This window comes from Pteropus medius, unplaced genomic scaffold (genome assembly GCF_902729225.1).
Source record: "Pteropus medius unplaced genomic scaffold, Ma_sr-lr_union100, whole genome shotgun sequence".
In the NCBI taxonomy this organism is placed as follows: Eukaryota; Metazoa; Chordata; class Mammalia; order Chiroptera; family Pteropodidae; genus Pteropus; species Pteropus medius.
In genome coordinates this window covers 779051-794230 of record NW_024341894.1, presented here as the reverse complement: position 1 = coordinate 794230, position 15180 = coordinate 779051, and the positions used below count along the sequence as shown (strand labels likewise).

The following is a 15180-nucleotide window of genomic DNA, read 5'->3' as shown; positions in this document are numbered from 1 at the left end:
ACCAGTTTGTGAATTCAGGCCTATTTTGTTCACCCCCTAAGTGGAAACTTCGTCAGGTATTAAAGTAACTTCAAATTTGGATTATTTTACGATATATGACTGCATTATAAATTTCTCTTGTGATAACAAAAGGAATTATTATGAATTCTAAAACCAATACCTCTGTTAGAGGCAACCCACGATAGCTAGGGCTTCTCTTATTGTAAGTTTAACTTTTATTTGAGGCAAATTGTAGACAAAATTGGAATCATAGCATATTTTCATTAACATGAACTGATATGGTCTGAGGATTTCATGTTCCTGAAATCTACACAGTAGAATGATTCGAAAGCTAGGATACGAGGCCTCAAAGGGACCTCAAACCATGTCCTTATATTAGAGATGAGGAAACATGCTCCAGGGTCACTCACTTGAGTAGCAGAATCTAAATGTGGCAATTAGACCTCTACTGTTCTACCCTGAGTGGATTCCTGTACCAGTAAAGTGCTTGTCATCAGAGAGATAATAAATGAAAATACAGGTCTTTTTGAAGTCTTTCTGAAGACTTATATAAACCTAGTATATCTATCTGTGATAGTTCTAATGTGAGAAGGATCTCTTTACCAGGCCCTAGATTAGGACTGCGTCGTGTTTCCCTATTCATTGAGAGTTCCTGTAGTACTTTGTTCTAGAGTAGAGTTGAACCAAAAGGATCATAGATTTCTCCTTGCTCACCTATTCCGTTTATGCATTTATTGAGTGCTTATTGTGATTCTCGGCACTGTGCTAAACATATTTCTTATGAAGTTATACTTGAGTGAGTATGGCCCTGCCACTTACTAGCTCTCTGTTTCAGTTTCTTAATCTATAAAGCAGTAATAACTATATTATAGGATTGTATTGAGGATGAAATGAATCAATATACGCGAAACATTTAGCACAGTGCTTGGCACCTGGTAAATATTCAAACTATTAACTTATTGTGAATAAAGAAATTGAGAGGTCAATTTTTCTTCTACATTTTCTTCCCATTTCTAGGAAAAAATAAGACTGACATTCTTTTTGGAATCTAGGTCATGTGTGTTTGTCTATGTCTGTCTCTAAGTCCACCTGTCCTGATTAAATGATGTCATGGTTAAGTCACTCCAAAACATCAGAAAGTTAACTTCACTTTCTCACGGCCCTACAAACAAAATGCATGTGAGTGACAGCCGGTTCCACCTAGTGGTGAGAATCCTGATCTTTTAAATATTTCCCTCTTCAACTTAAAATCCATTAGTGGATGCTATAGCCTTTAGGATACAAATCCAATTTAGCTTTCCTTTTTCCAGTCTTTATAGCTTGCCACCCACATTGTGCTTTATGTTTCTGTCATATTGAAATATTTGATGTTCCTAAGTTGCCTTATTGCCACATTTTCTCAACTCAAATTTTGCATATGGTATTTTACCTGGGATGCTTGTTACCCTCCACTCAATTTCTCCACCACACATGCATGCATGCATGCATGCGCGCACGCGCACGCACGCACGCACACACACACACACACACACAAAAAGTATTTTCTTTGTTTCCAAAGTACTTGATGTGCATTTCTTTATCACATCGTTTTGCCAGTTTGTGTCTCCTCAGCGAGGCAGTGGGATCAGAATCTGCTTTTTCATCTTTCTATCTCCAGCAGCCAGTCCAATGCCTGGCTCAAAATCATTAAAAAAAAAAAATGAACGAATGAATGATACAAAACATGCTTAGGTATGTCAGCTGTTGACTTAGGTTATAGTAGGTTTATATTTTTATGAGATTTGACTTGGGCATATTTCAAAAGAATGTATATGAAGAGCGCATCCAGCTAGCAGATTTATGACGGCAAGTTTGCCCGCAGCTAAAACTGAGTTGTCAGAGAACTTCAAGATGCCTGAGGCTACAGGGCTGCTGAGTGATTTGCAGCTGTGTTTATACCGGTTCTTGGTTGGACTAGAAAGCTAACAGATGCCAAAAACTTTCTGTGAGGCTCGGGGGCTACAGTGTTGAGTTCAGTGGACCAGTGCAGGTACAGTTTACCACATTAGCTTTCTTCTCTATAGAGCTGGGGGCCAGGCTGAGGCGTGGCATGAAGACTAAAAGAGGTTAGAGGAAGAAGAGGAAGTTATATTGATTAGAATCCTGACATTATAGTATGGTTCTGGAATTGCACTCCCTACATAAGAATCTCTGCTACTGCTATTAGGAGCTGTGTGACCTTGGGCAGCTTACACAATTCCCTGACTCTTAGTTTTTCCATCTATAAACTAGAGGTCTAGTTTAGCTACTCTAGACTAGGTCTAGCCTCTAGAGTATATATGTCATGAGGTTTTAATGAAGATTAAATGAGATCATGGTTTATAAAATAAGTGCTCAATAAATGCTAGCTTTTAGAGTAATGTCTGTCTATAGGTGATGAAAAGGACAGATTGTGAGAAGGTCCCTGAGGTTGGAGACCATGCCCGTCGTCTTCACCATCGTGTCTCCAGCACTTGGCACTTAAATACAAGCTGTTTGTTGAATTACTAAATGAGGGTGGTCAGGGCAGAGATTTTCCAGAGGTCTCTTAATATTGTGTCTTTTCCTAAATGTTTCTCTCAGATGAAGCCATTTCAGTTCTACTTCATGATGCCAGGGTTCTGAGTTTTCTCAGTATATTTTGTGCCACTTTGGACTATAGCAAGGAAATAAACATAAATCACCGCATCAGTGAGTTTCCTGTTAGGAAGGGGCTGGTACCACATCGACATTTGAATCCCCAAAGACAATGGCAGTGGTACATCTGAAAGTGAAGTTTCTATCTGAACATTTATTCCACAGTCATAGAAACTGAAGATGGAAAAGACCTGAGGACATCTAGTCCATCCGCGTGGTTGTACAAGAAAAGTGGCTGGATCAAAACAGCCTGTTAACTTCATGCTCACAAGACAGCATTTCAGTTCTTCCTGGAGCGGAGCGATTGCAAACACGTTAAAATGAAGACACGATGCAAACAAACACTCTTTACAAACCTTAAGAAAATACTTTTAAGTACATTATTCTCATAAAACGATTAGAAACTAAACAAAAGAGTGAGGGACTCCTGGATTAGATGGATGGGGTCGGTGGGTGAAGAAGGGGATAACAGTGAAGATAGTGAAGTGTTTTCAATGACTAGAAAGCAGTTCCTTCTGAAGACTGGTTGGATTTTCTGGTTTTCTTATCAAAAATCTGAGTTGGGAGGAAGAGAGGCTCTAAAGCAGTTTCTTTCCCCTTCCTTCTCTGTCCACACCCAGGAAGCGCTCACCAGCACCAACACGGAGCAGCCTGTTGCCCCAGGACACTGCTCTGCCCTACTCGGCACTTGCTCCACTTACACATCTCTGGTTGGCTCAGAGCTGCTTCCGGTATAGGGCTTGTGCAACAAGATCCATGAAAAATGGAGAGTCACCTCCAGGCACATTAAAGACCTCTACTGATTGGGTCCCAGTCATTCTTCCAACTTGTCTTTAATTGTTGGAGGAATCCCCTTCGCTGCTCTACCTTGAGGCATCCATACATTGGAGCCATTATTATTTACATGAACTGATCTATCTGTTCTAACTTATCTGGTCATACTTTATTGTGTGCTTCCTGTGCCAGGAATTACCCCTAAGAAAACAGGGTTGGGGGTGGGTGACATAATCAGGCCATCATATTCCAGGTTTCCCAGCACCAGAGCTTGGAAGAGAATGGCCTTCCTGACTTCATGAAATAGGAGCCCACAAAAGGAGGCATGGTAGCATCCCTTAAGTTTTTCTTCTTTACCAAAGTACCACCATCCACCTGAGGACTTCTGATCTTTGCATTTTTTGAGTGAGGGGAATTGAGAGAACAGAGGTGGAGTAGAACAGAAGGAGGATTTTCAAAGGACTCACCATTTCATGAAACCTTTTTACAAAACACAACATACTTTTTCACAAATTGCAAAACACTGTTCAATCACTACCAATAAAAATAACCATCACTACTTAACATGAAGACTGCTTCATTTCACCACAAGCAATTATGCTTTGTTTTTCTTTATCCAGAACGTGGAGGCATTTCAAGCAGTGCTGACGACAGTAAGTCTGCTTTCAGTCCCTGCAGCTGCTTGCCATATCCTGGCTACGGTTTTGACCAAGTGAGGAGCTGTGCACTGGTCATCTGCTTTGTGAAGAGGCAGGGCAGTCTGGCCTGTTACCACCACTGCTCGGAATGCCTCAGTAGAGAAGCCTAAGTTAAGGTAAACCCGATATACAAAAATCCAAACTTACAAAACAGATACATTAAGGGATAATTAATTGCATTACAAAAGGATTCTTTACAAAAGAATTCACCTCTGGGTTCCTTTAAATAGCCAGCTTCTCAAGTACAGTCAGGAAATGAGTTATAAAAACGTCCATGTACAACATCGGGAGCATGGCTGTCATGTGAGTTGAGGTACGCCTGTACATTGGCCTTCCCGGCTGCGCAGAGGTTCAGGGGTGCACAGAACATGATGGCAGAGTCTGCACAGCATCCTTAGCTGCTGGATGGCTAAGGGGCATGATCTCCCACAGGCAGCTGCCAACCTACTTGTGGGCCTGGGGTGAGAACATGGGAGGATAGGGCATTTCATAGGAGAGCTGTCCTTTCCCTTTCCAGGGCTCACCTGTTCCCTCACTGTGGAACTGTGTCACCTGTGAGGTTGATGAAGTCTAACTTTAGAACCCTCCCACCTCCCTCTTTAGTATCTCGGTGCCTACGTCCACCCCTGGGTTTTCTCAGACAATTAACTAATTGCTTGTTTTATCTAATTACAGCTTAGGGTGTCATCTTTCCCTAGGAGACTGGGTGGCTCTTGGTGGAAATGCAGGAATTCCATCCCAAAGTACCGCTGTGCCTTTCCAGTGATCCGTGGCTGTGACAGAGCTCCAGGGCATGGCACAGCTCCGCAAACTCATTGTAGGCATTCACATGGATTGGGGTGCCGCAGAGAGTACTGCGAAGATAAAGCAAATAACTGATGAACAAGGAAGTCTAGTCCTAAATGGTGCTCTGGGGTGGGAGGGGCTGTACGAAGGTGAATCAGCAGGTGTGTGCCCAAGTCTAAAAACTCTCCCAAAGGCTCTGCTCATTCATCCCCATGCTTGGGGCAGTCACAGTTCTAGAGCAGTGACTGGACCCCATGTGTCAGTCACCTGGGGGTGTTCGTTAACAAGAGGTCTCTAGCCCACCCTCTGGGGAAGGGTCCTGACGATCGGCATTTTAACGAGCTCCTGGATGACTCCAATCTACACTGACACTGAGAACTGAAGTTCAATAGTGGCCGTATTCCCTTCCCTTTCTGCATGTCTGAGCAGTTGCACACTGGGAAAGTTGTACACTAGGCAGAGGGAAACCGGGTTACTGATATCAACCTCCTGGGGGCATTAATGGAGTCCAGGGGGAGAACTGGAGAGACCAAACCTGTTCATAGCTCCTGAGAGGGGAGTGGGTATGAGTCTGAGAGACTGACTTGGTTATTACAAATACAGATATGAAAAACGGGGGTGGGGTGCAGGAGGGAGCATGTTCCTGAATGGTGAAGCTCGTGATATTCACAAGCTTGACATTCCCTTTGGGATTCTCAGAGCTAAGAGACAGGTGACTGCCGATTTGAAAATGGCCTCGTCCGTGGTTTGCAGAATATTTTCAGTTAACTCACAGTGCCAGCTCACATATCCTGTACAGGCAATACGTAGGGGTATTCCAGTTTCATCTTAAGGCCACAACCTTGCTTGCTTTTCTCTCTTTCTCTCTCTTTTACAAAAGGCACACACTAGAGTGGAGATGCTTAGTTAGATTAGAAGTATAGTACTATTCATTCTTTAGCTAAATTGCTTTTCTGGCCCCCGAGCTTTTGTTCTAAAACACTGCATATATTTTTAATGCTTCTTCAGTCTGTTCTCTGTTCCCACTCACCACATCCCAGTCCCCTTTCATAGTATCATGTAAAACATGTTCCTACTAAAGGTGGCTCAGGACGGTGTTGGAGAACCAGGACCTTCTCAAAAACACGGCTCTCGCCCTATCCAATTGATCCTTGGCCTGCTGTGACACTAATGAGGTCAGTTAACGTTTTAAGCACCCACCTCCCTGTTTCTAAGTTTCTCTAGCTCTGACCCTGTCGCCCATTCAGAACCCAGGAAGATATCTAGATTGACAGGTTGTATCAAAAGCCACAACTCTGGATAATCCTGTTCTGTACTAAGAAGAAAACCAACAACCAGGTACGAGTAGCAATTTTTTTTTTTTTTTTATATCTCTTGTTGATAGTGCAGAGAAAGGGCTAAAACCAGAAATATTACTGTGGCACCTGGTGAAAAGGTTAACAAGAACTGGGGTTGTGTGGTTATTCACAGATCCCTTGCACGGAGTTCACTCTTGACTAAGGTTCTTCTTGGAAAGACTGCTACCCTGGAGGCCTGGAGAGTGAGCTTGGGAAGAGCTGCTGATACTTTTTAGGCTGGGGAGAGCGAACTTGACCTCTAAGAAGACCTAGACCTCAGGTTCCCCACAACTTTGTCAGTAGTTACAAAAACGCATCACAAAGTGTCGGAGGAAGGCCAGGAACTGAGAAAGGGGAGCAGCGCGGTCACCCTAGGACTCACAAGTCCGGTTTGTCCTTTGATACTCTTCCAGCTCCGTTTTCCTGCTCACAGCCAGCTGCAGCTCCTGCCGGATCACCTGGATCTGCTTCTCGAGCTCCGAGAGCTCCTGCATTACTGAGTTCCGAGCTCCGTTTAGGGAGTCTGCTTTCCCGTTGGTGGTCAGCGAGGCAGGGAGCTCTCTTCTCCTTGGAGGGAGAGGGATGTCCTGGTGGGTCCCGATGCCCAGCTGGTTTTGTCCTCCCTCATCACTGAAGACGTATTTTCGTCGGTTGTCATGACTCGGATTGGAAGTATTCCACACGGCGAGCTGACGGGGTCCCACAATGGACCTAGGAAACAAAGAGGCACTTTAGATTGACCCTCCGCTCTGTAGCTCTCAAAGTGTTGTTTCCAAACTGTTAAACCATTTCCTGTGTGAATAATATAGAGCTGGGTACGCATTCAGAGATGACTAACAAAGCCATGGACACACTGCCTGCTAGATAGTATCATGGGGAAAAAAGGAGCCAATACAATTCTTGTCAACTGAAGTTCAAGGTCTTATCAAATCTTATGCTCTCCTGAAACTGGAATGGGTGTATCATCTGGAGGGCTGATAGACTAAAGTGTGGTACATTCTTTTATGAAGAGTGTTAGATGCCTTTTTATTCTCTTCCTGCTGGTGAGGCTAAGAAATCAGCACTGCCTTGAAACATTCTATGGCTAGAAAGTTGGTGCTTTAGTAAAAGTGAGAATCCGTTTATTTAGCTGTTAAACTCTAAGCATGAGCCCGATGACAGATACTATAAGATGGCTCATCCTGACTTCTGCAGGACCACCCGATGTTTACGACTTGAGTTTGAGAAGAATAAAAGCATACAAGCTGCAGATTTCAGCAAAAAGTTTTCCATTACAGGGATGACTTTATGTGGGTTGAGACTGACAGCTCAGTTCTGAAGCTTAACAACAACAACAACAACAACAACAACAACAACACCAACACCACCACCACCAACAACAAACCAAGAAAGCCTCAAGTTCTTGCCGGGATAATGAAAGCCAAATAGAAATAGATTCGCAATCCTCTTTCAGGCTTGCGTTGAACCAGATACCACTATCTCAGAGAGATGGCTACAGACAGCCAGAGAGTTATTGCTGGCCAGGCACAGGAAGAGGGGGATCTGGTTTCTGAAATACACTCTGACAGCTGGATGCAATGAGAAGAGCTTCTTGCTACAAGAACAGATTAGAGCCCTAAGCAGCATAGCTACTGATTTCTTCTAGTCTTGTTGAAGGAGAAGGAGAATGAGAAGGATTATGACTACTTTTGCAATCTACCACAGGGCAAAACAAAATAGAAACACTCTATTAAGTCCTTGTGCCTTTGTTCCTATCCATATAACTACGTCAAGACTTTATTCCTGGATTTTTACTTGCCGGGAAGAGAAAGGGAGAACCTGCAGGGGGAGGGGGAAAAGGAGGGATAATAAAGTCTTGATTCAGTTACATGGATGAGAACAAAAACACAAGAACTTTATAGGATGATTCTGTTTCATTTTTCCCTGTGGTAGATTGCAAAAGTGGTCATAATCTTTTGTTCTTCCTTTCATCCATGCCCCTCTGTAATGTGACTTTGCAGCTTGTCCTTATCAAGGGAGATTCAAGAGGGGTGGGGAAGCCTGCTCTTCCTCTCCTTTGAATTTAGTCTGGTCCCATGACTTGTTTTGGCCAACAGAAAGTGGCAGAAGTGGCAGGTGACAGTTTCAAGCCTAAACTTTTACAAAGCCTCAGACATTTCCACTGTGTGGCTCAGAACTCTGCTGCTGAGATGTGAACAAAGCCAGACTAGTCTGATGGATAACAACAGACCATGGGGACAGAGTCTCTAGTCTTCCCAGTTGATCCTGCTGAGGCCATAATAGACCAGCCAGCCCTTAGCCGCTTTCCCCCTCCCTGCAAGCTGGCTGCAGACATATGAGCAAAGGTAGCAAAGATCAGCCAACTTTGGGCTAGATCACTAAACTGCATAGCTGACCCACAGATTCATAAGCAACTCGCTGTTGTTTTAAACATTAAGTACTGAGAGAATTTCTCACACAGGAAAAACTAACTGATACGTGCCCCAGGCCACTAAAACACACAAACACATTCCAAACCACCCTGTATGTCTCATAGTTTATGTCTTATAGTTTAAGTCTCATATAAATGAGCAAGGGTCGCCAGAGCTCAGGTTTCTTGTGCCCTGGGATGGGTAAAAATTCTATAGCTCCACTGGCCTTATACCTGGATCAGAGATGTGGTTAGAATTTTCCTTCTAGCCTTACACTTCCCTTTAATTTTTCCTTCAAATCATTTCCTATTGAGTTTCAATAATTTCAAAATGATCTTATTTGTGGTGTGTATTATGTGGTTTACAATTTTTGTGTATTTAGGGTGAAAGAAGAAAGGAGGTGTATTGGAAGCCCAGTGGGATGAAGGATAGACCAAAAGTTATGTGAGATAACATGGTGAATAAACCAAGGACTATCTATAAGTTCTCTTGCAATATCTACTTTTTTCTCTGCTTTAAATAAAAAAGGAGCAACATCTACTTTCATACCACGGCCCAAAATTTCTCCAAGCCTTTTCTCAAACCTATATGTTAGTAATTCATTCATCTATTGCTTTATTTATTCAATAAATATGGAGCACACAGGGGGGATGCCAAGTTGTAGCAGACATAGGCGTTTGCATAGATCTTCTTCCAGAAAGAAAAGAGGGAGAGAGAGTTTTCAAGTCAACAGAACTAACTCTAGTACCACAGAATGATTCATAGAGGGGAAAGCCTGGGAGTGGGGCATCTACACGTTTTCCTGGACTGTCCAGGCAACCACAGCAATCAGGTAAGTAGAGAGAGTCAATGTGGTTTTCTCCAGAACTTTGTACACGTATCTGGGAATATAATATAGAATAAGCAAAAACTGGATTCCATGTCAAACTCTAATTACTAGCATCATAATTGCGATGATAGTTGACAGGTGGCTCTGGACCACCTATAAATGCAAGATGACAGATGCTGAGTGTCAGACTTGGCGTCTAATTGGAAGGAATGAGTGTGTTACATTGCTGGCCTCTACATTGCTTAGGTTGCATTTTGTATCAAACCCTTCCTCAGGCTTAGAGTGTAATGTGACCAGTGTGTGAACCGTACTTAACACTAAAAAATGAGCAAAACGAGCTTCCCCAGAGCAGTTATGTAACATCAAGTTTCGATGTTCCACTAAACCATTCAGAAGAGACATGACAGCTATGGGACCACAAACACTTGCTGTGTTTGAAAGGTTACAGGTGGGTGTTGAGTTGTAGGGAAATGGCACAGGAAATGTGGGCCCGAGTTAAGCCATGAGGGCATGTTTTGCCTTAGCTCCTCCTCAAAGTAAGACCTTCCAGAAAGAAATTCACCAAGAGAAGTGGGTAAGTTGAGTGAAAGACCCATTTGGTTCTCAATTTGGGCGGGAGAGATGTGAACAGAAATTACATCATGGTTGGAAGCGGGATTTCTGGGCTTCCTGTTTCTATTACAGCTGGAAAACAAGTGCTTTGTCATTATGTGACGATGTCTTTGCTGCTATGTCTTCTTGTGTTCCTATGGTTAAAATTTTATGTCAAAAATAATTATAGAAAAAAATATATGCAATATGACAGAGAACAGCTGTGGCCTGATTAATCGATAGCTTGTTGCTGACAGCTCTGCAGTGCAGTACAGGGAGACCACAGACTGAGAGGGAGAGGGCGTGTGCCTGGAGAGAGAGGCTTTAAAGAGAGATAGGAAATGATTCTGACAAGCCAGATGCAGACTGGAGAGAAGGGGACAGCAGCAGTCCCAGGGGAGTTTCAAACAATAAAAATGAATCATGTTTTTCACTCCTTTTTCCTTTTCCTCTATTATGAATGAGAAGTATGAGTGTCAGGTTCAAAATTACCCAGAAAGCCAAGCTTTGAGCTGAGGATCTGCCGTAGATGACAGAGTTGCGTGGAGATAATGCCCTAAACTGAGGTTTCTGGGCATGTGAAAGAGCCAGGAGGGCCGCTGCAGGCCGCATGCAGTAGAGGCCAACCAGGAACCAGATCCAAATGCTTCTGACATCTTTAGCCTCCATGAATGAGCCTCCATACCATGAAGGTATGATGTAGTAAGAGTGCCAGGAAATGGATTAAGCAGAACATATCTGTTGCATATTTCAACTATTCCTAGGAGTGCTGGGATGGAGTGGGGAATGAAAACATGCCAAAAATGCAATATCGCATGAAATTAATTACCTGCAGTATTCATTGGTTCTTACCTGTATTTTGCGCACAAGGGTAATTGCTAAAGCAGTTTTGTTTTCAGGGCTTTACATGTATTATCTCCTTTAATCCTTACAGCATCTCTAGGAAATAGGTACTCTTTTTATCTTAATTTCACAAATGAGGAAATCGAGGCATGGAGAGGTTAGATAAATAACTCGCCCCGGCCACGCCTGGCATAAGTGTCAGAGACAGGATTTGGACCCAGCGGCTCGACTCTGGAGAGCATAGCTGCACTTTCGACCATGGCGTAGATTGCCTAGACCGCACTTCAGTGTTCATATACGTGCAGATATGTTTTGTTTTTTTTTTGTGTCTGTTCTATTTCTATTTGAAACCACATCTATTTTTTACTGATCGTGTTTATCAGCAATTTGGTTCTAATTCAATCTGAATTATTTACACATAATTTCCCTCTTGAGCAGAGTCTCAGTTATATCTCTAAACTTTCATATTAACACATCTGAAGAAGCTTGGTACTGGCCTCTTCTTACCTCTTTTCCACACGTTTAGTCTTGAAACGTGGCTGCTTTTCCTCTACAAATGATGTGTTTAGTGCTCTATGTAATCTCTGGTGGAAAGAACAGATTCACACATGGAGATCGTTAGAAAACACAGTCGGGGACAAAGTACCGCCTGAGATTTAACAGTGTATCTCGCCACGGCAAACCTTGTCCACTATAAATATACTTCCAGAGATGCCTGAAAACAGATCAACATGCAGCCCCAAATTCCAAGAGAACAAGAATTCTAATTATAAATTACTATTCTACCTAAAGAGAAAACAAGTAATTTGACAGGAAACTTAGAAATGCTCAGGGTTGTAAAAACATATGTGACATAAAGAAGAGCTATCATGACGAATGTGTGGCAAAGGGCCTTGTACAATTGCGAATGGGGTCAAAACTTAAGTCTGAACTTCTTAGCGGCCAAAACGTACAATGGAGAAGGTCAGTTGTCTGCGGAGTTCTCCGTAGGAGACCAAATACTTCCTAGGATCAAAGTAAGAAAAACAGGGTTCAAGTGTACCCAAATCAGTGATAGCCACCTACCTAGAAAAAAAGTACTGTGATAACAAAAGAAGAGGTCAGCATTACAGATGAATGAGCAAAAACAGCCCCGTTTTTTTGGATGGGGGCCGTTGGGGACTTCGAGCTCATTTAATAGGTTTCAATTTTTGCAAGAAAAGAATCTGTAGGAAACAAATTTTGAACACTGTCTCCTCAGATTGTCACTATTAAGAGAAACCAGGTTAAAAACGATTCTATTGCTTCCGTTGCGAGCAGCAGTGGAGGGTTATATGAAAGGAAAGGACATTATAAGATAGCTTAATTTAAGGGCAAAGTGAATTAATGGGATAGAGAGAACTCCATCTTCAACACTGAGAGTGTCTATGCCTCTACCTTGAGCACATCGACACAGCCCTAGTTTTGCTAACTTGTCATTTGTCAGTGTGACTTGGTGCTCTGGATTCCTCCATTACTGGGAATTCTGAAGTTTGAGAATGTTGGAGCAATACGCCTGTGGCACGCACCTGACTGGTGTGGAGCCAGTATTGCAGCCTAGATTTGTTCTTGATTCGTGGTAGCAGCAGCCTGTACACTATGTGCTCACCAATGGTTGTCAAGATGGACAGACCAAATCCGATGCACAGCAGCACGAAGAGTCCAGAGAAGTGTTTGATGCCCATTTGTAATGTCTGTGGCAAAACAGGAAAGGAATGCCCATGAATGTGATGCTCCACCTGGCCCCACACTTATTCATTCTTAGATGCAGATTCTTTTTTTTTTTTCTGGACCCAAAGAAAGCGGGAGAATGTCCCTCCCTGTGTGCTCTGCAAACCTCACTGTATACTACACTGTGAAAGAAATCCAGCCAGGACTGAGGGCTGCTGTGGAGCACAGTTCCTGGGATACTGCTCACATATTGATGGATGGTCCCTGGACTTGTGCAGAGGCCCTCAGTCTGGACCACACTACAGTCACTGGAGAGAGACTGAGAGATAGAACCCAAGAATGGAAACAATTTAATATATTAAAACATTGAATAGCTGTCAAGGAAAGAACCTCTTCTTTTAATTTTCTATTGCTTACATCCACATACTAATAGACAAATAGAAGTAGTTACTGTTTTTTTTTTTTTAATTAGGCATCTGTGTACCAGATACCATACATGCACAGTATGATCTTACAATAACCCTGCAAGTTAAATATTATTATCTTCATTTCACATTTGAGGAAGTTGAGGCTCAGAGAGATTACCTTACCCAAAATCACACAGCTAATAAATGAGGGAACCAGGCTTTGGATCCAGGTTGTGTCTGATGCCAAAGCCCGCATTGCTTTCCAAGCAAAACCATTTACAGATCACTTGTTATCTGAACTCTTACTGTCTATTCCCTATAACAACTTGCAAAAATTTTTATTCAGAACTCATCATTGGAATTGAAAACCCACTCTAATCTGCCCGTGAGCTCCAATGGAAATGTTTAAATTGTGTCTGAGCCTGAGTGATAAGATGTACAGCTGCAGCTGTAATTTGGCAGCTCGTCCCCTAGGACCACATGGAGTAAATGTGCTATGCATTGGATGTGTGCATCTGCCCCACATTGTCACGTGACGACTTGTTTTCTAATGCGGTGGAACTGGCTCAACTTGACACGTATCACTGGTCAGAGAAAGAAGAGGAGCAATGAATATTCAACGTCGAATCTTTAAAATAAATTTAAGTGATGCAGGAAAAATGATGATTGCAGTTGCAAGTGACATAAGTAGAAACATCACATTCAGAAATGCAATCACAGCCTCATCTCATGTTTTCAAAATGAAAGCATAAATGAAAGCAAAGAAATGCACACAAACGTTAAATTTTTCTTTTCTTCATTCCATTGCTTCACCTGCAGCTTTATCTGATAGCCCACAGCCACACACTTTTGGGGGTTCAAGTGCCAAGGACAGAAAACTGTCCCAGAATATAGACAGGGACAAATCTCAGCCATTTACTACTTCACTTAGTCCTTTGTGAGCTCACTTTAGCCTACCCAATCTCAGTTAACTATTTAATCAATAAGTAACCATTAAAAAATGGCCTTGCTTGCTTTTTTATTTTGCTAAATATTTACACTTAGGTTTCTTTAACATTTTATTGTTCATTTACATTAGTTTATGTCCATTGCACTGTACGGGAGAAGCATATTCTGTATATATACTCTACCCATGAATACCACTAATTAAGCACTAAAAAAATGGTGTTTTAAGTGCTTTATATTATTCAGAAATTCTTGGTAGATTGCCATATATAACAATCTATGTATTGTGCATTAGATATTAAACACCTATAAGTGTCCAAGAGTGTTTTATTGTTATCTAGGGAAACTAGTTGGGGTTTTGGATGAAGTGGGAATGCTTTATTTTTTTTCCCATTTAAAATAATGAAAGGAACTCCATCATCTGGAAATTCATTCACCAACATTTCCAGGAACAGACTAGATTTAGATAAAGGGAGATGCCTGTACTATCAAATGTTCTGAGTGGTCTCTGTCCAGATCATCAGTGCTTCCAGTGACAGGTAGAGGCCGAGACCACCAATTTTGTTGCTACCCAAACCCTGCTTTGCATCTTGCTCAGATGTAGACACTTGAAACATCTGACACCTGGTTAGATAACTGACTAGTTCTCAAATCTCCAGCAAGAAATGCAGTTAAGGTATTTCGCTCATCATTTGCCTTCGGTGTTACTTGCTACATCTTGTGAACTACGCCTCCCCAGGCTCCAGGCCACATCAACACACAGAAACCACTCAATTTCTCTCGTCCTCGAAGGAGTGGTCTATACTTATTTTAATTCGTCTTTTACCAATTCTCTTCCAAACCCACTCCGACCAATCAGGCTTTTGTCCCTACCAATAACCTAGACAATACCTGTCAAAGCCATCAATGAGCTCCAAATTGCCAAATCTAAGAGTTGGTTTTCACCTCATTCATGTGTCAGCCTGAACTCTGTTGATTATTCAATCCTCTTTGATATATTTTCTTCACTTCTCTCTTCGTTATACTTCCTCTCCATCTTTCTGACCATAAACATTGGTCAATCACTTAGCTACATCCACTTCCTTACACAGACTCATGACTTTAAATACAAACTATGTGCCAATGATTTCCATATTTATATCTTCTCCAATTCCTGACTTAGCCTCTCTACATGGATATCTAATAGATATCTCAAACTTAACACGTCAATTAAAG

The 15180-nt window shown here is 42.2% G+C and overlaps 1 protein-coding gene across 3 annotated transcripts in view; it reads right to left on the bottom strand.

Annotated features, from left to right (window-relative positions):
* Nucleotides 1-2789: 2789 nt before the first annotated feature.
* The window catches only part of GRIN3A (glutamate ionotropic receptor NMDA type subunit 3A), a 142385-nt gene continuing 129994 nt past the window's right edge, over nucleotides 2790-15180 (bottom strand). The window contains exons 7-10 of one of the 3 annotated variants that reach the window (XM_039855512.1): nucleotides 12472-12636; nucleotides 11432-11508; nucleotides 6633-6961; nucleotides 2790-4981 (exon numbers count right to left, since the gene is read on the bottom strand). In XM_039855512.1, the coding sequence (XP_039711446.1) occupies nucleotides 4953-4981; nucleotides 6633-6961; nucleotides 11432-11508; nucleotides 12472-12636 (600 nt within the window). In that variant the 3' untranslated portion in view covers nucleotides 2790-4952. Of the gene's footprint in view, nucleotides 6962-11431; nucleotides 11509-12471; nucleotides 12637-15180 lie in introns of all 3 variants that reach the window. The other 2 variants (XM_039855522.1, XM_039855527.1) reach the window with 2 other exon arrangements.